This window comes from Neovison vison, chromosome 4 (genome assembly GCF_020171115.1).
Source record: "Neovison vison isolate M4711 chromosome 4, ASM_NN_V1, whole genome shotgun sequence".
Taxonomy (NCBI): Eukaryota; Metazoa; Chordata; class Mammalia; order Carnivora; family Mustelidae; genus Neogale; species Neogale vison.
Window position 1 is genome coordinate 218584744 of NC_058094.1, and position 24094 is coordinate 218608837.

General features: G+C 51.6%; 1 protein-coding gene across 1 annotated transcript in view; it reads left to right on the plus strand.

Moving 5' to 3' along the window:
• The window catches only part of TMEM178B (transmembrane protein 178B), a 329044-nt gene that overhangs the window by 282938 nt on the left and 22012 nt on the right, over positions 1–24094 (plus strand). Inside the window, exon 3 of the mRNA XM_044246725.1 lies at positions 17990–18127. Coding sequence (XP_044102660.1) covers positions 17990–18127 — 138 coding nt within the window. The remainder of the gene's footprint in view (positions 1–17989; positions 18128–24094) is intronic.

Consider the following 24094-nt stretch of genomic DNA (forward strand, 5'->3'; position numbering starts at 1 on the left):
AATGTGAGTATGCAAGAATTTATTTAACTATTTTTCCAATTATTGGAACAGTTTAGGTTGTCTGCGGCTTTCACAGAGGGGTTTTGAATGTCTGCAATGCATGTGGAAGGACATGTTGGATCAACTTATAACCCTTGGAAATTAATACTTCACTAGGGAATATTTGCAAATGGATTTTATTCCTCAAATTAATTTACTGTGTAGAAATATGGAGCCTTCAATGTAGGAAGGTAGGAGGCACTTCAATGTAGGAAGTACCTCGCTTTTTGCTTTATCTGTCTACCCCCACATGCCCAGAAATCCTCCAAGCTACTGTAAATTTATATTTATGTACTTAGTAATAACATCCTAACATACATGTTTGTTTAACCATGGCCATTAAATGATGCCTGAAGAGTGCTAAAAGTTGGGTGAATTATATGTATCTCTTATTATTTATTTTGTGTGGTTTTTTTTTTTTTTTTTTTTTTTTTTGCCACAAATCAAGTTAACTCGATCATTTATGTGTCTTAAAAAGGCGAGCCTATCTTCCGGTTGAGGATTGGCGGGACTTTCTGAAGGTTCCAGAGCAGAGTAGATGGCGGGGGTTGGGGGCGTGGGACCTGGACACACAGGTGGGGAGGGCACCTTCTCCGCAGGGTGAGCAGAGACTAGGAAAGCAGAGAGCATTTTCGGAGAAGGGTAGGTCCCTCGGGTGGCCCCGGCACAGAGCACATAAGACAGGGAAGTGAGGAAGGAGATAGCGCTGGCAGTGAGGGTTGCATCCGAAGGCCTGAACCGCGGCTTTCCATGTGGACTTGCCTCTGACAGCCAGTGGGAGGCGTTCAGGGCTTGGAGCATGAGAGTGAGAGAGTTTTGCCGTAGAAGAATTAATCTGGCAGATTGGAGAGGAGAAGCCCTAGAAGGAAGGACCCGGGGCAGGGGGAAGTGAATTTCAATCAGCAGGAAGGTGACTGGTGCTGATTGGGCCCCACTAAGGGCCTGGCACTGTCCCTGACATTTTATGTCCATCCTGGCACCTCTGCTTAGAGACGGGGAAGTGAGGCTTGCCACGGGCCACGTGGGCAGAAAGTTACAGAGCCAGATGCTGGCCCTAATACCGAAGCTCAGGCTCTTTTGACTACATGAGGGATGAGGTTAGGAGGCTGAGGTCGAGAGAGGGGAGGGGATGCGTGCATTAGTTATCATGGAAGCAAGGTCTGGTGCACTTGGCAACTGGTCAGAAACGAAGAGAGCAAGGAAGGAGGAGGGTTCGAAATGGCACTTAAGTTTGGGTCATGAGGATGGTGATGCCGTTGATGTCTATAGGGGAGGAGCACTGGGAGAGTAAAGAAGAAAAATTGGGTTTTAGAGGTTCTGAATTCAAGGCAAGAGCAGGCCACCCTTGTCGACATGTCCAGGAAGTCGTGAGACCCATGAGCGCCAGAGAAAGGTCTGTGCTGCTGACCTAGAGTTATTAGATGTCAGATGAGTAGGAATTTTGCTCTGATTTGTGTAGGTGACAAATACATTTGAGTGCAGCCAAAGTCAAATGTAATATTATAAATTCAGATAAATCTAAACACTTGTCTTTCAACAAAAAGGAATACTTTAAATTCTTTGGTAATCCATCAGGTTCCAGAACCAGAAGGAGCCAGCCTCTTACTTCCTTCCATTTCCAAAACCTGAGTCTTCCTGGCCTGTGTTCTCAGGTTCTTCTGAGCAAGCAGAATGAGTTCCTTGCTTCTAACCTGCTGAGGATCACCTAGACGCCTCTGCCAGTCGAATCTCTTCTACTCAAACAAATGTGGTCCAGCCCAGTGTCCAGGAATGTGCCCCCATCCCTGGAGTCTAACTCCTACCAGCCCAGAAGACCTGACTCTTTCCCCCTCTCCAGTCATTACGACAGTATTCCCAGAAGGCAGAAAAGAATCTTTAACTTGAGATTTGTTCTGCTGCTGGGGATGAGGGCACGGGAAGCACAAAGACCTGATGAGCTAACCTTGGATAAACAACTTGGCTACTTTTCCTGCAGACATCATTTGAGATGTGGGAAAGGCTGGGTGTCAGTAGATAAGCCTCTTGCCTTAAATATTTTATCCATCATGTTTACAAAAAAAATCCGTAATCCATGTACGCTTTTTCTAACTCAGCAGCAAATCAAGCACACCAGTTCCTCTGGGAGAACCAAAACAAAGTTTTTACCCAGTGTTTCCCATTTTGTTCTGAATTTTCAGGTACCTGCCAATGATCCTAGCCTCATTAGTGACACCTTCCTGGAAGAGGCTTCCATAGCCTGCTCCAGAACAAAGACAACGCTGAGGTTGGAGGGAGGGAAAGGCACCCCTGGGGCCAAAGGGGTGGGCATGCTTGTCTCTTGTAGAACCAGACACAAAGTACATAACAAGCGTTTACTTAACAAAAGACCCAACAGCCAAATACTGGCAAAATTCAAAAGTGACTGACTACACATGAAGCTATAAAAAACGTTTCCAGTCACATGAGACGCTTCAAGCTTAGAAAGCAAACCACACAAAATGGAAAACATCTGAAAACATAAGCGTGAAGCCATTAGGCATCACTTTTCAACAAAACCAATAGAAAAGACTTTCCCTTTGACTGGCTCTGAGTGAGTGCTGTAATGTCAGTGGTGCCTGGCACATAACGAGAGACGAATGAAGATCAGGTCCTTTTCTCCTGCTAACTCACCTTCCAGGAGAGACACTGTGCTCCTCCTCCTCCGTGCATTTACCAGATGGAATAGACTCATTCCTTCTTTCTGTGGAGCTTTAGAATCCTCTTATGTATTAGATGTTGGAAGAGACAAAAAGAAGGAATGTCTCGCCTTTCCAAGTGGTTGAATGACTCTAAAAGATAGGGCAGATGGTAGGAGGGAATACAAATGTTTATGGGTCAGTAGCCTTCTCGAGGGAAGGGCTAATGTCCTACCCATATTTATAAAACAAGACCTGGGTAAAAGATGGACCTCCACAGGTGATGGCCAGATGATTGAGTCCATGAAAGAACGAGGGTCCAGTAAGGGAGAGATCCAGCCCACAGGTGTGCTCCACCACGGGCCCTTCCTGTGGAATGGGTGGTTCTGGATAGAAGTGCTCAAGAGGACAGGGGCTGCGCTGAGCCCTGGGTGACTCTGGAAAGGGAAGGGGTGTCTCACTGATACTCATCCTCTTTTGAACCCTCCTCCCCTCTACAGGCTTCACCTTGTTTCTCAACTCCTTCCCCTGCATGTGCATATGTGGGCGTAAGTGTGTATGGCGTGTCTGTTTCCGGGTCTTACTTTCTGGGCATTTACATGGCACTTACTTTGCGTCAGCCTCTAAGCAATAGAAAAATACGATCCTCATGGCAATCTTTAAGGTAGCTACTGTCCTTATCCCATGGAAAAGGACACTGAGGCACAGGGACGGTGAGCTCGCGCAGCCAGTAAGTGACCTCTCTGGAGTTCAAGTCCAGACACTCTGAACCCCGTCCGTACCCCTGTGCTTTGCATGACTGGGCTCTGCTGCCCACATGTGTCCAGTGGGATCGGGGACCTTCCAAGTGTGTGTGGGTCTGACTTTTGGATTTGGATAAAATGCAGAGCATGTACAAGGATGTTGTCTCCAGTCTCTTCAGGCTTATTCTGTCTGCTCAGTCTTCCTCCTCTGCATAGAAATAGACTCAATCTTGCATATTTCAACAAAAGAAAAGTCCTCGCTTTATGTTCCTCCCCGCCGTCACTCCATCCCCCTCCTCTTCTCTACAGTCAGCCTACTTGAAAGCACAGTAAGTGATTTTTATTCCTTATGTCCCATTCATTCCTAGTAACCCAGTGAGACTGACTTCCATTAAAGAGCGTTTGCCAAGATCAGGAGGGATCTAGTTACAAATCTAGTAAGCTCCACGCCGGACAGACCGTGCCCATTTTATGATCTACTGTGTTCCCTGTGGCAAGCACAATGCCTGCCCCGCAGTGGGTGCTCAGCAAATCTTTGCTGAATGTCTCATGATGTGATGTCTTATTTGATCTCGGCAGCCTGAGGATGATTGAAACTCTCCCCCCCTTTCACTCCCATGATATCCTCCGTGCTGGATTTTGCCTGACCCATTTGGGCCATCCATTCTCCTCCTCCTCCTCCCTCTTCTCATCCCTTCAGTACTGGTGTTCAGATTCTATCCTTAGCCTTCTTCTCATTTTTATACACCTATCCTGGGAGAGCAGGCATTCAGCCTTCAGCTTTACATGATTCTCATACCAGTATCTCAAATAGGAATCTTCTTCCTAGGCACAAGACCCATATGTCCGGAGCCGTAATGGACATTTCCAGTTATGTGTCTGTTAAGCTTTTAACAAACTGAACTTCACATCATTCTCTTCTAAGACCTGTCCTTCCCATCCTTCCTCTCTTACCCCCTCCAAAAATAAAAAAGAAAATAGAAATAAATCCAAGAACAGAAGCAATACTCTCTGCCTTTACTACTACTACTACTACTACTACTTCTTCTTCTTCTTCATCTTCTTCTTCTTCTCCTCCTCCCCCCCTCCTTCTTTTTAAGATTTATTTATTTGATATATATAGAGAGAACATGCAAGCAGGGGAGGTGCAGAAGTTGAGAAGGAGAGAATCTCAAGCAGAGTCCCCAGTGAATGTGGAGCCTGACACAGGGCTCAATCTTACGGCCCTGAGATCAGGACGCTGGCATCATGACCTGAGCCAAAACCAAGAGTCAGACACCTAACTAGTTGAGCCGTCCAGGCACCCCACCTTTTCTTCCATTCTGCATCTTGGTCAGTGACATCACCATTTCCCATCATCCAAGTCAGAAGCCTGGGAATTACCAGCATCTTACCCCTCTCCATGCCTCTCACACTCAATCACTAATTTCTATCAATTCTACTGCCTTTCCCCTCCTAAGTTCTAAAAGAACTTAGCTGGTATAGAAAGTACTTCTTTGGGTGCCTGGGTGGCTCAGTGGGTTAAAGCCTCTGACTTCGGCTCAGGTCATGATCCCAGGGTCCTGGGATCGAGCCCCGCATTGGGCTCTCTGCTCAGTGGGGAGCCTGCTTCCTCTTCTCTCTCTGCCTGCCTTTCAGCCTACTTGTGATCTCTGTCAGATAAATAAATAAAATCTTTAAAGAAAAAAAAAAAGAAAGAAAGTACTTCTTTGTTTTCAAGTGATCACCAAGATTTATCATGGTGGCTCTGAGTCACCATGGGGTTACAGTTGTGAAAAGAATATTATAGAGGCTTATACAGAATATGAGGTCTTCTTGTTCCTCAAACAGATTCCTCCTTGCCAATTTTGCTCCCACTGTTCCCTCTTCCTGGATTGGTTTTCCTCCAGATACCCGCTTGTCCATTCCTTCACTTCCTTGGGGTCCGCTTAAATGTCACATTCTTGAGAGATGTTCCTCATCTCTGTGTGTTGAACACACCCCCCGTGTATGTTCTCTCCTGCTGTGTCTTGCCCCCCTTACTTACTTTTCCTTCGTAGCATTTAGCTTTGTCATTTCGACATATGTGTTTGTGTATGGGTGTGTAGTTTGGCTTGTGACCTGACATAAATATGTTCGCGTCTACATATAAAGTTTGTCTTTCTCCCCAGAATGATGTCACAAAGCCAGGGACTCAGTTTCGGTGACTGAATTCAGTTTTGTTGTTACTCACAGCAGCTGCTTGATGGAAATGCATTGATGAATAAATGAATGCATATGGGATGCCCCCAAAGAGAGGCTTTCTGTGGATGGAATTGTTCTCACATGGAGGGTGGGCTCTCACTTTAGTTTTTTCCTACAGAATTCCTTTTCTTGGCAAGATCTTTAATTGAATGAGCTTGAACCATCTGCCAATGCAGCCTGGGTCTCAGCCTCCAAAAACAAGTCAGGGGAGCCACAGAGGAAGTCACAAGGGGAAAGGAGAGGTCTGCCAAGCCCACTAGCTCGTCACTGGCCATGACCAAGCATCCACTTAAGGGAAGAGAACCACAGTGGGGGGGTGGGCGCTGCTGTCTCATGCATGGGGACCTCCCAGCCTGCGGGAGGTCCCCAACCCAGAGGGTTGATTTGCTTTAAGATTATTCACTCCTCAAAAATGACTTCATGCTCTATTGTGTATGTATTGGTATTATTATATGTTATTTTTGTTTTAATAATGCTCTTTCTTTTTTAGTTGTGTGCTATCTCTTATGAGAGGGGCAGGCTTGGGGTGCCTGGGTGGCTCAGTTGGTTAAGCATCTGCCTTCAGCTCAGGTTGTGACCCCCGCATCGGGCTCCCTGCTCAGCGGGAAACCTGCTTCTCCCTCTCCCTCTGCCTGCCACTCCCCCTGCTTGTGTTTTCTCTCCGTGTGTCAAATAATAAAATATCCCAAAAAAAAAAAAAAAAAAGATAGGGGCGGGCTGACATATTGCAGAGGTGAGGCTGAAAATCTCAGCCACTGCAGTAGAGTCATCCCTACCCCAGAGCCCCAGACAGGGAAGTATTACCACCCCCATTTCAGAAAGCAGACAGGCAAACAGAGAAATAATGTGACGTAGCTGAGACAGGACAGGATCAAAGGCCAGCTCCGCTCCCAGCCCAGCGCCCGCCACTACTACATGGTTCTTGCTCCTCCCAAAGACCATTTTCTCTGCCCCCCGCCTGCTCCTGCCATCCTGTGTGCAGAGGCTATGGGAAACATCTTTGTTTATACATGGACAGACGTAAGCATACATCCCTCAGACCCCTTTACCACACTTATAAATTAGAAGACAAACTTTCCCAGCATTGCAAATTTAAAGATATTTCAGGGTGGCCGTGGCAGGGGGGTGGGTGGGTGGTTATCAGACTCTTATTCCCCATGTCGTTTGTAATGACATACCCATTAGATGACACCAGGAATGCCTGCGGGGTCTGTTGTGTCTGTTCCTCTGCCGTATAGGCCGGTGGTGAACATAAATGATGGCTGGTGTTCACGGTAACACGTTACAGTTTACAAAGGGCCGTCATGGATCTTATTGGATCAGCGACTCTAGGGGCCTGGAGGCCACAGCGATTAAGAGCCTGGGTTTTGGAGTCTCCCACTTCTAAGCTGCCTGACTTGGGGCAAGTTCCTTATTATCTCATCAGTAAAAAGGGAATGATAAACTCCTCAATTTGTTGGGAAGATTAAATGTCGTCATGTGAGGAAAGTGCTCAGGACGTGCCTGGCATAGGGAAAAAAATGCTCACTTTATTATCATTGTTCTTGGCGCAGATACGTTGTGGATAAGGGTCATCTACAACCACCTTAATGAAAAGGCTGCAGCCTACAAGTCTATCTATTTCTCACTATAACCTTTTAAGGCCATTGTATCTGATCTCCCATCCCCGTTCCAAGATGACCTTTATGGGAGACTGCACAGATTTGGGGGGAAGGGGAGTAACTCTCAGGTTTGAGTAAACTTGCATTTGCAGAAATTAAAATTAGAGTCAGATGTGACAGCAGACTTTCAGCCCTGTGTCTAGTTTAAATCTTCTTCCTTTCCTAGCTTGGGTTGGCCCCACTCTTGGAAACCTCCTGTGACAGGGGAGATCTGTTCAGACTTTTATTCTCATTGTCCCACCTGCTGTCCCTGAGCCCTGCTAGTTCCGGTTCTTCTAGGGTTGGGGAGGACAGGGGAGGACAGCTAAGCCACCCACGGGGTCTAGGGCCTGGAGTGACTGCTCTCTGAGTTGGTGGCTTACACATGGTAAGGCTCGGGTGCCGGCTCCTTCTTCTGTATGGGGCCTTTGTGATTCCTTGGGAGGAGCTTCATGGGGACTGACCTCTCCTGTCGTCTCCAGCTGACCTGGTCCCCACTCCCTCCGTGGCCCCCATAGTGGCTGCCATCCCACCATGGAAACCCTAACTGTTGCAGTCCCCACACCCCTGCAGGCAACATTAGAGGAGGCTTTCCCAGGGAGCCTTACTCTTCATTGACATTCAGGAGGCCCATGCTGAGGGCGCCTGGGTGGCTCAGTGGGTTAGAGCCTCTGCCTTCTGCTCAGGTCATGATCCCAGGGTCCTGGGATTGAGCCCTACTTCGGGCTCTCTGTTCGGCAGGGAGCCTGCTTCCCTTTCTCTCTCTCTGCCTACCTCTCTGCCTACTTTGATCTCTGTCTGTCAAATAAATAAATTTTTAAAAATCTTAAAAAAAAAAAAAAAAGAGGCCCATGCCAGAAGCCCAGAAGCCCCCACTGGGAGCACTCCCCTGCCAGCCTCCAGATGCATGGCTTTGTCATCACTCTGTGGCCATACATAGTCCTTAACCACCTTCTTGCCTCATTTTCTCAGGCCGCATGGAGGAGGTACCATGCACTACACTCTAGTACCTATGGGCAGCTCTCCGAGTGGGGCTCTCGAGGCTCAGAGTGGCGCTGGTGGAGGAATGGGAAGCTCCCGTGGCAGTGGGAGATTATATGTAAATCACAGATGCCCAGCGCGCTACAGTTTGCCGCACGAGCTCGGGGCTCCTTCTAGCACATTCAGCACCAGGCCCTGCAGCCCGTCTTAAAACAGTGCTGTCCCATAGACATGAACTGCAAACCGCACATCTCATCTGAAGCCTCTTTTAGGCTTCAGATTAAATACATAAAAAGAAGCAGATAAAATTAGTTTTAATAACATTTTATCTAAGCCATTCATCAACATGTAATCAATAAAAAAATTATTACTGCAGTATTCCCTGCTGAGTCTTTGACAGCTGAGTATTTTCTACTTACACGTGTCTCAGTGCAAGCACTCAGTAGTGATCGCAGGTACACGTGGGGCCAGTGGCAACCGTACCGACGGGCCAGCTTTAGACGGTGGAGGGAGGGGGGTGGTCCTCTGTCGGCCTCAGAACCAAGAGCTCAGCTGGGACCCGTACGGTGCATTCAGCCGGCACAGGGAGAGCCAGGACTCAGATGCAGGTCTTCTCATGTAACTTTCAGTGTTCTGTCTGTCTGTTCTTTGCACCCCTGCTCCGTTCCAACAGATACTGCTGTGCTTGGTTCATGGGGATCTCCACGGTGGAAGGGGCGTTTGGGGCTCAGGAGATTGCTGTGGCCATCTGTGCGAGTTTGCGGAGGTCCTGGGGCCGCCCCGCTGTGGCCAGTGGCGGTTTGGAGGCCATCCCTGACCGTCTGCTCGTGCGGGCCTGAGGGGGGCTGGAGGGGCGGGGGAGGCTCTGAGGTCCAACGGCTGATGTTTCCACGGTACACACTGTTAGCCAGCAAGGAGCACGGCAGGTCTCCAGCGGTCACTGTTAAAGAGACAAGAAGCTATTCCGGGGTGGTGGTGTGTCTTTGAAAAGGCCGTCCTCATCAGGAAATCTGTGGCCCGGCTGGGCATCCCCGTCTCCTGTCACGTTTACATTAGACTTTGAGCGTTAAAAACAGTAAAGCTCAAATCTTCTCAAGAACTGGAAATGTGATCGTTAAAGCACGCGTTCCCGTCATAGAAAAGAACAAGCAAAATCCAAAATATCACACCCTAGGAAGTGGGGGGGGGGTCATCGAGGGGACGTGGCCGGTGGTTGACCCAGGAGCTGGACCCCAGCCCTCAGAGGCCTCTGATCATTCCCCATCCTTGCAGATTCCACCCAGGAAGCTCCCGGAGAGGTTGCAGACCTCCGGGGACGCTCCCTGTTAACATCTGGTGTGTTCTTCCTTGCACTGTCCGCGTGCTCGATGCACACTCGCCTGCACCGTGGGTGTCATCAGGAGTAAGTGCGCCCATGTTATGAACTGTCCCTTGTCACTGACGTTTTTCAGAAGAATTGTAAGAACCAAATCATGTTCCATTACATTCTCCTGAATGTTAAGTTGTCTTCTGGGGTCTGAAGTGGCACCGAATCTGGAATGGTTTGAGGCCTGGAAAGGGCACGGGCAGACCGAGGCCCTTTCCCAGACCTGACTCTTCCCGGCTGGTGACCTTGGTCTCTGGGTCACTGGCTGAAATTCCGTTGGTCTCACTTTCTAAGTCTACAAAATGAGAACAGTAATGTCTGCTTTACAGAGCCATTCAGAGGCTTCCTGGACAAGTCTATGTAAATTATCCAACACTGTGAAGGCCTGTAGTCAATACACAATAAAGGTTCATGCCTGTTTATCTTCCCTTCCCTCGGCTTTTCAGAGTCTTTGCCATCAGCCCATTCTCCAGACCTGCCACATTTTTCTGGAAAGATAGCACCCTATAAGGTGTGTGTTAAAGCTCGTATCTTCTCATTGCTTGGTGGGGACTTTCTGGGGACACATGCTTGCCAAGCCACGATGATTTCTGCACGGTGCGCTCAGAGCAGCTGTCCCTGACACATGATCCAGGGAGATCATGGGGAGTGTCTCAAGATGGAATAGCGGGTTGCACTGGTCTAGCTCCTCACTCCCAGTAGGAAGGCCCCCGGGGAACAGAGGGTGAGGTGCTGAGCTGGGGGTGGGATGTCCCCAGGTATGTCTGGTTGCTAAGTTGAGTTTCCTTTTCGTCCTTCCTGTCTACGGTTCCTGCTGTTGTGTAGCGATGGGGCTACAGGGAGAAGGGAGTCTGGTGAGTCAGTGCTTCTCACTGCTGGGCTTTTCTTCCCTTCTTCCTCCTCTCCAGGCACTTGGTTTAGCTGCGGACCTAGTGCATCAGGCGAGTACGCATTTTGCAATCTGTCTTCTGTCGTTTTGACAATGGGAGTGACCTCTTTGTGGCAGCATCACTAATATCCCTCTTGATGGCAGCTCTCGAAGCCAGAGGTAGGGATGAGGAGGGGGAAGCTCAGGTCTGTCTTCTGACCTAGAAACCACTTCTTGGTTCCACTGCAACCATCTCCCTCCCACCATCTCTTCCTGACCTGAAGGGAAGGGCGGGGCAGAAAGGTCTATTGGGTTCATACTCTGTGGGGTATCTTGTGTTATTAAACTTTGAGGTAAGGAGCCCCACGCCACATGGCTCTATGTGATCTGGAACCTGGACCTCCAGCGATGTTCTGTTTGTATACAATAAAGCTCTATATTGGATTGTTACATCATAGGTACCCCTCGCTTATAAAAATAAAATCAGATGAGAGGCGAGAGAAATGGGTTTCAAGTCGTTGTGACATTTGTGTCCATGCAGGGTGTCGAATCGGGCAGGTGCACCCCCCTCGCCCTGCTTTATGCTGTGCTGCACACAGTTTTAGTCACTGCAGCGAGGGGGGGATGGTGAGCTCATGAGCAAACATTTACTGAGCACCTGCTTCTGCCAGGCAATGTGCCAGGGATGGCAAAGACAAAAAACCCCAGACCTGACTGCAGCCCTGAACACGCTTGCATCTCCTGGAGGGAAGGAGACATGAGGGAGGGGTTACATGCAGAGAGGTGAGAAGGGCTAGCGGAGACCCAGTACTGGACACCAGCGTCTGCTCACATGCCTGGAAGCCTCCCACAGGCTGACTCTGTAGGGATACCTTTTAGGGCGACGAGAAGCTTGTCAGGCAGAGCAGGTGGGCAGAGAGTTCAGTGGCCTCGAGGAAAGGGCAGGGGGTCTCCGTCCCCCAGGACCAGATCCTTGGGGGGCTTGAAGAGAGATGGAGGCACGGGGGGGTAGGCAGAGGACAGTTCTGAAGGAACTTCCAGGGAACAAAGCAAGTCAGACAGCCCTAAGAGCTCTTTTGTTTTCACATAAAAACGACTTTTTAAATACGACTACATTATGCTGAACCGACTTATGCTCTACAAGAAAGCTATAGGCAACGGCTCCCATTAGCTACTTCCCTGTTTCAGTTTAAGGACCAGTCGCGACCGCGGTGGCCCTCGCAGCAAGCCTGCTCCTTCCTGTCCCTTCTAGTGTGCGCAGAGCTCAGTGCGAGCGCGCGCGGCTCTGACAGCCTCTGGGGTCACCAGCACCTCCGCTGTGAGCTGCGGCAGCCTCCAGCGGCTCGTCCTCAGAGGAGAGGAAGCAGCAACACTCCGGGGTGAATGTTTCAGTCTTAATGAATAGAAAGATCAAGCCTTTGCATCAGCTTCTTGAGGTACCTGGAGGCATAAGGACGGACTCTAGAAGGCTCTTCCTCTGCGTACCCGATCTTTAATTAGGGGCTAAGCCTGACTTGTTACTCAGCCCTTTTTATGCTACAGACAGTAGATGCATGAGTCAGGAAAACGGGAAAAAGAGAGTGACTCTAAGTGACTTCCATTTCCAGTCCTGCTTCTGCCGCTCTAGTTTTGTCCTAGGGACTGTTTAAGCAGTTTAGACGTATTAACCAACTTAATCCTCTTAATAACCTTCGAAGCAAGTACTGTCCTAACCCTCTGCCCACAAGTGCAGAGACGGAGATCCAGAGAGATGGGCTAACTTGCTCGAGGTCACAGAGCCAGTACAAGGCAGGGCCATACTTTGAACCAGGCAGCACAGGTCCAAGAATCTGGGCTTCCACCCCCAACAGTCCAATCTCTATATGGTTACCCAGAACCAGAGCCCCGTTTGCTTCAGACGTGGTTGCTGTGCGGTAATTTGGTCCTGGAATATTCCTTCTCATTTGAATCCGTTTGCCCCGAGTTAATCCCACGGCTGGCACGTTCATGGCAACTCTCTATTTCTTACTTCCCAGACCGATCCCTTGGGGGCAAAAGCACTTGAGTTCTGGCCTCGCCATTTTGTTCTCCCTTCCAGTTCCTGCGACCTTGAACCCCAAGGGACTGATGGACTCGTGAACAAATGTCCAGCTCCTGGGGCAGCCCACGCTCTTCCACCCTCGGAGCCTGGGTGATACGCTCCTGTCTCACAGAGCGAGAGCTTGCTGCAAATGAGACTAACGCAGACAGTGCCCCGTGTGGCCAGCGCGAACCGTGCCCTTGCTAGTCACTCCGTGCTCTTGACTCTGGGGCTGTTAATACGGCAACTTCCCCCCATCTCCACTGGGTACCATCTCAGGATGGTCTAACACCTAGTTACCCTCACTGGTTTTTGTGGGGCTTGGGTTTTTGGGTTTTTTTTTTTCTCTTTTTTTTGATGAGAGAAAAGATGACAATCATTATCATTTTTCTGTGTAAGGTCTTTAAAGAGCAAATAGAAAGATATTCAGAGCCCATATATATTTTCCTTCTCTCAGTGGTATTTATTTAAATGCAGATACCCTGGTTTCCCGTGTAGAGTTGCAAGCAATACCTTTCAATTTAAATGTTAATAGGACCGTAAACTTCAAAATCAAAATTTTCTGTGAGGGAGAACTGCTTTTTCTGGTTCTATTTAATGGTTCCCCTTGCCTTTCCTCTTCCACCCTCCCTCATTATCCAGCCCCCTTTGCACACCATTTCCATGGTGCTGAACTACATGCTTTTTCTAAAAAGTTGAGAATGCACCTTTCTCGTTTCCAAACTTAGAATGTTAAGCATCTGGGTCTTGGAATGCAGATGACGGGCTCCAACCCAAAAGGGTTCATGAGAAGATTTTTCTCTATCTCAGCTCTATCCCGGGCTCTTTCTAAGGGGATTTTTCTTAGGTTGACCCTGCGTGGTATTCTAACAAGGTTTCCGATACATGAGTTGGGTTTTCTTTCTTCTCTACAAAGGCAGGAAAAAAATGGGGAATGAGGTAGAAGCTACGTAGGTTCCTAGGTGCAGATCCCTGCCGTGGGCTCGGTGAGCAGTCACAGAGGGAACCCGGAGGTCTCTCACTCCCGAGGACAGGAAGTAGGCACGCAGGGCAGTGTGGATAGGCAGGAATGGGGGCTGTCATTGGCACCTGGCACATTCCACAGGCAGAGGGACACGCGGGATTCACTCAGGCACAAACGGGAGACAACAAAGATTTTAAGACAATGGAAACCACGCGTATTGCTTTTCAGCTCAGGTACAGCCAGCATCGTTTCCTTTGCAAGAATCTCCCACGAGCACGTGAGATCCCGCTTCTTCTTCCCTTGCTTTTCTGTTCCCTTCGTTTTCTCATTATTTTTATCCCATTACACTGTGTGTGTTTTGTAAGTCCTTATATCTTTCCTTAGGAACATGATAGCGCTGGTAATACATAAATTAGAATCGATTTTATAATATCAATTTCAGTGACTTTGACTCTGCTATTTTAAGGGGTTAGTTTTGTTCTCCAGATGTTTCCAATAGACTCCTGTTCTTATTTCATGGAGACAAAATACATTTCGTGTCTTGCCTCTCTGGGAATATTAATAATAACTTTGAATTATTGCCTCTTCTCTCGGCGGCTTGTTTCCTCAAGTTCTTTGGCCCGGGTTACAGGCGCTGTGTTGTCAGGGGGCGGAGCCTGATTGCTGCAGGGAAGCGCTGTGGGTAGGGGGTTGTCTATGGGACGCTCTACTGCAAATGGTGGGAGGGGCTGCCTGTGGGGCTCCCCCAGTGCTGGGTGCCTAGGTCTTTCCTCTTGTGCTGGTCATTGCTGGAAAGACTTCTCCTGGTCCCCAGGCTGGACGTCAGAGGCCAGGCAGCCAGCTTCCCCTCGGGGACTAGGGTTCCAAGGACAAGCCTTCAACATTCTGTATGTGAACGGTCACTTAATCCCCTACAGGGAACGAGCCTCGATGAGCTTGTCAATGCCAGTGCTAGGGGCCCCCCCCTACCCCCCTGGGGAGTCCCTCAGCATTGTGGAATGGATGAGGGGATCTAGTTCCATCCAGACAGGTGCCACCACATCCCGGATGCTCCTCCCCTCTGGGTAACTAACGGCCTGATCCAGAGGAAACTGTAGCTGCGGGTTCGGGTTCTCGAGCCTCCGGGCCCCGGGGCAGTTGGTTTGCAGCTCGCCTGCCGCCGCGTCTAGTTTGGCTTTAGCCAAGCGCACCGTCCACCAGCTTTGCCACTTCTGGTCCTGGGTTGTTCCCTGTCCTGTTTACCCATCCTTGTGGATGCCTGTCCTTGGGGGGAAAAAAAATCTCAGAACAATTGTCCTCAGTGTATTTGGGAGGAAGAAATGCTCGATACAGTCTTTCAATCTCCATGACAACCCAGTGGGTCCTTAACTGCGTTATTAATTTTATTTTCCCACACAACTCACTCTCCCTTTATGTCACTGGTTTGTCGATAAGTTATTTAACTTCTTTGGATCTTGCTTTCCTTGTCAAAATAGGACTATTTCTTGTCCTGTGTCCCTTGTAAGCTGTTGCTGCAGCTGCCTCGAATTACTACCGAAGTCTGAGGACAAAGTACCAACCATGCGTGTGTCACCCTGCAAATTCGTACTCACAGGGTGATGGCAAAAGGCCTCCTGGTCGGTGAAAATATTTGGGCCTAACCTCTGGTCTTCATCCTGCTTTCCAGATCAACAACTCAGCCCGGCCCTCAGCTTTCGCTGACAGAGCTCCCCTAATCTGTGCTCGAGCAGCCGCAGCCCCTCTCAGACCTGGGACACGGGTGACAGTTCCCTGTCTTAGAACTTTTGCAAGAGAAACTACCTTCTTCATGTCCCTACCTCTCTGCCTTTTCCTCGAAGTCCCAGACTTGGCTTCCTTCTTGCAACCATGATGGCCTTTCCGCTTCCTCCGATGGCATTTCCTTTTCCTGTCCAGCCCTGTTTGTCCATTCCAGGCCCAAGGGGACACGCCTTATGGGACACATTGTCCACTTAATCCCCCAGGCAGTACCTTTGGTCCCGTGGATGGGCAGAGCCTGAGGACCAGGAAGGCTTCCCATGAGCAAGGCCAGGTGTGGCGGCAGGGTCGGGGTGGGGGGACACGCGGGGGGTCGCGGTGCAGGGAGGGGTGCTTTGCGGCTTCAGCAGTGTTGTCTGTCTTCAGTATTACCAAAGCGTCCGAGACATGAGAAGCCCCTCATGCACCAAAAAGGATCCCGGTGGTCTCATAGGGGCCTAGGACAAAATTTCCTGATCTGTTTAAGGGGGATATGAACCTACTTTACTCCAAACGTACCCGGACCTCTCCTTCCCCACTCCCACCGTCTCCTTGCCCTTGACTGCAGTGGAGAGTGGACTAAGCGTTTCCAGAGATCAGCCCAAACGGACTCTTGCGTCAAGGTGGGGTTTCTTCTCCACCAAGGAGGCAGCTCGGACCTGGCTCCCTCCAAGGACTGTGGGTGGCCACGAAGGAAGAAGGGCTGAGCAGGTGGCAGCAGAAGGAGCCGGGAGGGGCCACGGGGGCCGGCACGACCACGGCAGTCAGCTCCCAGGATAAGGGCCTGTGCACCTGGCAAGACTGCCAGGCCTCCTCCTTTCAAGCTGGCCGTGGGTGCCTGAGCAGGGAAGCCAGGGGCCAGCCCGGGACGTGCGGCACATGTCCGGGCGCTGGGATGGAGGGGCGCCTGCCCCAGGCTTCCTCCAACACATCGGAGGTCGTCGCCTTCTGTGTCACGTGGCATGATAATTCGGTAGCTCTGGCAGTTGCCGGCAGCGACTACAGTGAGCGTTGCTTCTACCTGGCCGGGGCGGGCGGTCCAGGCTGGGGAGGGGAGGACCGAGGAGCACAGCTAGAGCAGAAAGCTGGATGGATTCCGTGGATGCAATCCGGGGCAGAAATCCGTGGATGGATTTCTACCTCTGCCACAGGGTCCTGTCCCCCTTCCCGTCCAGGCTGTTCTCCTTTGTCCCTTCCTCCCTATACCCCAGCCAGCTACTTTGGCGGCAGGCGGGGTGAGGGGGCAGCTCCCAGCATCTCATCTTCTGTGGCAGGTCAGGGGAGAAGGCTGAGTGTTCTCTAGTCGGACTGTGCCAGGATCTGCCATGGCTTCCAGTGGGGGTGACTGGAGTGGGAGAGGAACAGAGGGGATGGGACACCTTCATGGTGTGCAGAAACCGGGCACTTGGGGGGGATGCAAGGTGATTGACCTGTGTCTCCCTGGGGGGTGGATGTAGTTCGCTTTTGGGTGCCCTCCCCTACACCCTCACTCTCCCTCCCTTCCTTTGAGAGAGGGGAGTGCCCATGGGGTCCTTCAGGCTGCGCTGGCAACCCCCTGGGCGCAGAGGCTGGGCAGGTGGTTTGCTCCTATTTGGCCCCATTGGCGGGACTAGGGCTGGGACTGGGGCTGGCAGATGGGCTCCGCACGGACCGAAGAGATGGACAGGGAGCTGCAGGCCGGTGGGCGCTGGGGCAGGGTGGAGGGAGTCGAGGACAAGCAGCTAGGGTGCTACTCTGAGGGAGGTTAGAAGGCTGGATGACAGGGAGGGCATGGGAGGCGGGTGGGGGCACGCACGGAGGGCAGTGGAGAGAGTCAAGGGCAAGGTGCTGAGGGAGAGAGGCTGAGATGTGTGAGCAGCTCTGCCTTCTCCCTTCTGCTGAAAATACTGCCTCTCCAGACAGCTCTTCTCCTGCCCTTAGCCACATTGCCTTTGTACGGCAGAGTCAGTGAGGTGTGGAACGGGAAAAGGCCAGACCCAGAAAGCTGAGCTGACCTGTGTCCTGGGAGCAAAAGAGGCCTGCCCAGGGGCTCCCTGTGAGAGCAGGTCATGTGGCTCCCCACCCTGCAGACCCACATACAGGGAAATCTGAGCCCCTGGGAGCTGGCTCCGAGGAGAAGGAACAAGACACTAGCAGCAGCTTCCTCCTCATTGGACCTCCTGGGGACCCCAGTCAACCCTGGAGGGAAAGGAAGGAGCTCCTGGCAGGTGCAGCCAGCCCCCCAAGACCCTGCCCTCCTCCACAGGAGAGGTGGGTGATGACACAGGGACAAGCAGGAGCCATACAGATCTGGGCTCGATGCCCTGTTCTGCCACTCACCACCTGTACCCCTGTCAGCAGTTCAATCCATTTTCAAATAGGGATAAGGATAGGACCCGTCCCCCTCCAATGGCTGAGCCAGATGCTCAGGAAGGACAGTGCTACACCTGGCACCAAGGAGGTGTCTGAGTAATGCCAGCAGTGATGATGACGATCTCTCCCTGTGCTTGCGAACCCAGCTGTCCTGGCCTGTTTTCTGCACCCAAGGATAGCTACAACCAGGGGCTCTCTCCTCTACAGAGGGAGCTGGGTGATGCAAACCTGTCTGAGTAGTGTAGGTTGCCTTCCCACTTCCCACTTCTGCCCAAGGCCAGGATGCACCGTGACCCCGAGGTCTAGATTCTGGAACTAACCGCTGTGCCCCCTGCTTCCCCACAGATCTGCGCAGGATGACAGCTGGCTTCATGGGCATGGCGGTGGCCATCATCCTCTTCGGCTGGATCATCGGCGTGCTGGGCTGCTGCTGGGACCGGGGCCTTATGCAGTATGTGGCAGGGCTTCTCTTCCTCATGGGAGGTAAGGCTGTGGGATCAGGGGGGCAGGGTCTTGGGGGGCAAAGGTCCTGACTACGGGGATTCTGGGAGAACGGCTAGAGGACACTTGTTCATTCATCAGACGTGTTTTTGAGTTCCTCATAGCTCTGTGTCACTGTGCCAGCTTCTGGGGTTGCAGAGGCTAATAAGATCTGGTCCTTCACTCTTGGGAGTCCGGCTGCCGGTGTAGGAAAGATGGTGTGTCCGTGGCACAGACAGAGGATCAGACCCAGCAAGAGCACAAATTCAGAAAATGCTCTGGAAGAAAAAAAAAAAAAGAAAAGAAAAGAAAATGCTCTGGCATTTTATGCACGTTTTGGATTTTGGGGTGGGAAGCTGGGCAGTTTTCTTTTCAAAAACTTATCCTCACCTTGATTTATGCGTCCTCAATGCTGCTGCTGTTTCAAAGTAAGGCAGTCTAAGGGTGGTGGGCAGGGCTGGACCTTCTCTCATGTCTGTCTCCCTTACTGTCTGCCAGTGTCACGGTCGTGAACTGCTCCAGGGTCCCTAGAAAGGATTATAGGTACAGAGAACTGTATGGCTGGGCAGGAACGGGTTCCAGTCCACGGAAAGTCAGGTTGGTCCACGCTCCGTGTGTGCCTCTCTTCCCTGTGGTCTCGGCCGGAGCTGCAGCGCACCGTCGGGTCTGCTCCACAAGGAGAAGTGGGTTGATGCACCGTGGGGAGCTGGGCTTAGACACCGGGAATCTGTCGTATTTATGGGAAGAAAGGAAAGCGAGTCTTCCACCTGGAAACAATGTCCATTAGACTTCAGGCGCCATGTGCTTATGGCCAGCTCGGGTCCCCTTTGTGAAGTGTCTGGGCAGAGATGGGAGGCAGAGGGGTGGGCCAGTCTGAAGAACGGCAGCCTCTGTCCCTCTAGGTGTACGAAGAAACGTCTGAGGGCCAGGGAGCCGGTGGCTGGGAGAATTCGTCTTGGGGCCGACCGGTTTGCCCTCATACCCTGACGCACAGCCGTAATGGGCCCGAGACGAGATGAGGCTTCCCAGGCTGACTGAGCCCTCCGCCCCAGAGAGTCACATGTCCCACGCCTGCGGTCATCAGGGAGCGAGGGGGGCTCTCTGGTGGCCCCTACATCCTTCTTCCTGGTGTCCCTCAGACACAGGCCCACAAGACCTGCCTGTCCTTTGTCCATGCCCCATGTCTTCAGTGAAGCCAGGCTTGGGCTGGGCCCTGACCCCTGCCCTCTATTTAAGGCAGCCGTGGAGACCTTTCTGTTTCCACCTTCCAGTCAAAGTCTCCCTCAGACCCTGAAAGGTAAAAAGATAAGAGTGGAATGGCCCTGTTTGTCCAGAGCATTCCCTCTAAGATACTTTCGGCGATACAGAGACAGGCTCCCGTCAACGGGCTTTTCTGAGGCTCTAGAAAGGTCTCCCAGGAATCGGAGAAAAGCTGAGCAAACAGGCCTTGGGCAGAGCCGGAATCCTCGAGCTCTGGCTGCTGACATGCTTTCATCCCTGCCCTCTCCAGGTGTTTGCAGCTCCCCGCACGCGCGCCCCTCTCTCTGGGCCCCGAGCGAGGCTCACAGCCTGCCCAGGTGTTAAGTGTCCGGGACCTTTCAACCCCGACAGCTTCCTTCTGGGTGGCTCAAGTCCCCTTCCAGAGAGACTGAGGAAGACTGTGATCAGCCCTTTGATCCTCTCTGGCCGGATTGCACACCGTCGGGCAGGCCGTAAGCCGGCCAGAACTGAGCGACAGTGGCTGGGCCCACAGCTGAGGCCGGGGGGGTCAGGCCGTCCTGCTCACCTGGGACGGTGGGCAGGACTCTCTCCGAGGGAGGCGAGGGCAGGGGGCTCTGGGGCTGAGGGTCTGAAAGCTTTGATTGATTCGGAATCGGAGGCCCCCACCCTTCAGGCTGTGGGAGTGGGTGCCGGGCTCCCCTATCTCCTCCTTCATGCTTCTCAGTCATCACACACAGCCCCGTCACTGGAAAACCTCTTAGAAATACTGATGCGTGCTGGGCCCTCGCCCCAGAGCGATCCCAGCAGGACTTCTGGGGGTGATGGTCAGGAGCAAGAAGTTGCTAAAAGCCCATGGAACAGCTGAACCGTAACGTTCTCTCCAGTGGTGACATGTTAGGCTCCTGGGGTGAACCAGTTGGCCAAGGCCTTTCGCGATTTGCTTGCTTTCTTCCCTCCGCTCTCCCACCTCGTAGACTGTTTCTCCAAGCCCCACCCCGCGCAGCAAGAGATAGGCAAGCGCCGTAAGAGGGCTTCGGTGATTACTGTGCAGAAGTCCCTGAGCCCTGCTTCCTGAGGGGCTCAGCGAAATCTGCTTTCTAGGACATGCACTGTATTTTTTTTTTCTTAATGACAAAATCAAAGTTCATGATAAAATGTTAGCATCAAGAAGAGCTTTGGAGAAATTGCCGTTCTAAGAGCTGTTTCTTGCTGCTCAGGGCACTGTCCTGGTTGGAGTTAACCCGTTCCATCCACCATGAAGCTTTGTTACCTCTGTCCGTAAGTAGAGTTCTGTCCTCCCAAAAGAGGCTAGGGAGACAAGAGGTGTCCATACCCATCATGGCACCGTCAGGCCAGCCTCTAGCAGGAGGGGATCAAGGACAAAGCCACAAAGGGCTGATCTCTCAAACAGGGGTCTTTTGGGGAAGCTGAACCCCCAAAGGGTGGGAGAACACTTTCTTCCTCCTCAAGTTCATATCCTTTCCAATGAGGCCAGATACAGCCATGGGAGCAGTGCCCAGACCAGGTGCCCTCTGCTGACCCTGTGAATTTGGCTCAGTTAGCTGCAGAGAGAGCCGACTCAGAAGCTGTGCTTCCCCCACCCCTGCTCAGCAGAGGGAGCTACTGAGAGGCCCAGGGGCCAACCCTGAAGGGATGCTTTGACCTCTAGAACCCCACGTGTCAGCACCGAATCCTCCCAGAACCTGACCAGTCCTTGACCTCTAGTAGTTAACCTTCTAGGATTGGCCTGTTCCTGTGCTCAGCATGTCCGCCACCAGCAACAGCCACCTCATGCCTAAGGCAAAGCATCATTTATACTAGAGGTATTTATGGCAAAATGGGACGAAAAGGCTTCAGAGCCCAAGCTTTCGCCCAGATTGGCATTCTAGGCATCTGTACCCGGGCGCAGACTGGGGCCCAAAGGATTAGACCTAAGCATCCAGGACAGCTGGGGGGACCCACTGTGGCAGGGGCCTGGGGCTGGCCAGGCAAGGGCATGGCGAGCAGATGGAAGTGTATGCAAGCATGAAAAAGGTAAATTTGGAGTCCAGAGTCCAAGGATGGAATTTCACTTGCCACTGGTTGAATTTCACCAGGGCCAAAACACAAAACCAAACACAAACCAGCAGAATCCTATGAACAGCCTCTTCTCCGTTCCACCGTGAAGGAGGACGGCCCGTGCCATGCACCACTCTGGTCCAGATTTCACCAGTGCCCAGGCCGAACAGGGTACGCTGTACCTTTGTGACGTGACTAGCAACAAATTGTTTGATTAGCCTGCTGCACAGACCAGGCCACTAATTACGTGGGGGCGGCTTTGCCGGGCCAGGAGGCTTGGTGGGGGGGAGCCCGTTTCCCCTCTGGCAGGGCCTCCAGGAGCCAAGCTAGCCCAGACTGGCGCGGCACCAGCTGGATGCAGGCAAGTGCCAGAGATTAGCATTGGATTGGATGAGTCATCGCGGCACTCAGCAGGGCAGGGACGCATGACATGGGGGAGAGACAGCGCAGGACGGGGCGGGGGGGCACGGGGGGAGAGCACGGGACCGCTGTGGTTACTTGTAGTTCTCTCGCTGGGGAACCTCTGCACCCCCGCACGGATGCAGATCCTCAAGCTGAGTGTGAATGGCCGACCCCCGCCACTCCCCACCGCCCACGCTCCTGGGGGACACCCATGACCTCTGCGACCACCCGGGTCACAGCTGACCCAGAGCCCCCCGTCTAGACACCCCGACTGACTCCACTCCGGCACCCAGCCATCCGTCCTTCACAGTTAACGTATTTTTTTTAACAACCCTAAGTCAGATAGGTCCCTCATCTGCTACCAGCCCTCCAGAGGCTTCTAGTCAGAGCACAGGTAAAACCCAAATTCTTTACCCTTTTTTTAGAAGCCGTCTTAGCCAGCTTGGGCTGCTATGACAAAATGCCAGAGATCAGACCAAAATACGCAGCAGAAATGTATTTCTCCCCGTTCTGGAGGCCAGGAAGTCTGAACTCAGTACATGGGCTTGTGCAGCGTCTGGTGGGGGCTGCTCTCTGGTGCTTTTATGAGGCCCTAACCCTAACCCTAACCTCTGATCCCAGTCACGAGGGCACCATCCTTGTGACTTAATCACCTCCCAAGGGCCCCTCTTCCTAATACCATCACCTTGGGGGTTAGAATCTCAGCATGTGGGTCCTAGGGGTACCCAAACCCTCTGTCCTTAGTGGCAGCGCTGTGTAACCCGGCTTTCGCTACCCGCCCCCACCCCCACCCTCTTGCTCTGCTGTGCTGACCCTGACATCCCTCCAACCACCCCGGCCGCCCTTCCTGCCTTGAGTGCGCAAACCTTCCTGGCAAGGCCCTGGAGCTGGCTGTGCCTTTGTCCATAGGGCTGTCCCCCCACAGGCCTCCTCGCGGGCTCCCTCCTTGGACTCACTCCCACTTAGAAGTCATCCCGAGAGGGCTTCCTGGACCACCCAAATCCATGAAGGCCCCCCCATCACTCTCTACATCTTAATTAATTCAACCTGGTACAGCACACTCACCACTTTCTGAAACGTGTGTTGTGTTTTGGTTTAGTTTAGGTTTTTTTTTTTTTAAGCAACTTAATTAAAACTAGTATTTATTATCTCACAGTTTCCATGGATCAGAATTCCAGGCACAGCCTAACTGGCATCTCTGCTCAAGGTCTCACAAAACGGCAGTCGATCTGTCAGCCGGGGCTGGGCTCCCCTCTGAGCCCGGGGTCCTCTTCTGGGGTCACATGTGGTCGGTGGTATTCTGTTTCCTACTTGCTGCACTCACAGAAGCTTGCATGTTTGGGGTCAGCAAGAGAGAGCCCCTGACTTCTTTCGTCTCTGACCTTCAGATCTGCTTCTTTTTTTTTTTTTTAATCTATTTTTTAGATTTATAATTTTAGATTTACAGAAAAATGGAGCAGGTAGTACAGAGAGTTCCCATGTTACCCTCTGCCCCTGCCCACGGGTTTCCATCCTCAACATCTTCCGTTAACAGAGTCTGTGACAATTAATGAATCAATATTGATAGATTCTTAACACATGTGCATAGCTTATTCCGGTTCTCTTAGTTGATACCTGACATCTAGTGTTCTCTCTGTTCCACGCTCCTGTCCAGGATTGCATGTACATCTAGTTGTCCTGTCCCCTGAGGCTCCGCGCGGCTATGGCCACTTCTCAGACTGTCCTTGTTTTTAAGGACCTCCTTGGTTTTGAGGAGCACTCCTCATCCATACTGCAGAATGCCCCTCTCCTGGACCTAGCCCGATTTCTTTTCTCATGATTAGGCGGGGTAGTGGGGTTGGGGAGGAAAATCGCTCAGGTAAAGTGTCATTTCGTCACACTGTGTTGGGGTACATCCTGTCCACCTGTGGAGGAGGCTGTCCCTGATCACCTGGCTGAAACGGTGTGTGGGTCTTCTCTCCTGCAGAGTTACTCCATTTTCCCTGGTTCCATACTGTCCCCTGTGGAGGGATGTCACCAGGTATAGCGCACGCCTGAGGAATGGGGACTTTGTCCTTCAGGATGGAGGATGTGCATAAGTTATTTGGAATTCTTCTGCAAGGAGATTTGTCTCTTTCCCCTGTTTATTAATTTATCTGATCATTTATTTATGTCACTGTGGATTCATGGCTATTTATTTTTTATTTTGGTTTATAATCCAAAATTAGATTTGTTTTTTTACTCCAGTCCCAGCTCTGACCATGGGGTTCTCTGTCAGGTGGCCCTGTGCCCCTCTGACCTATTCTTATC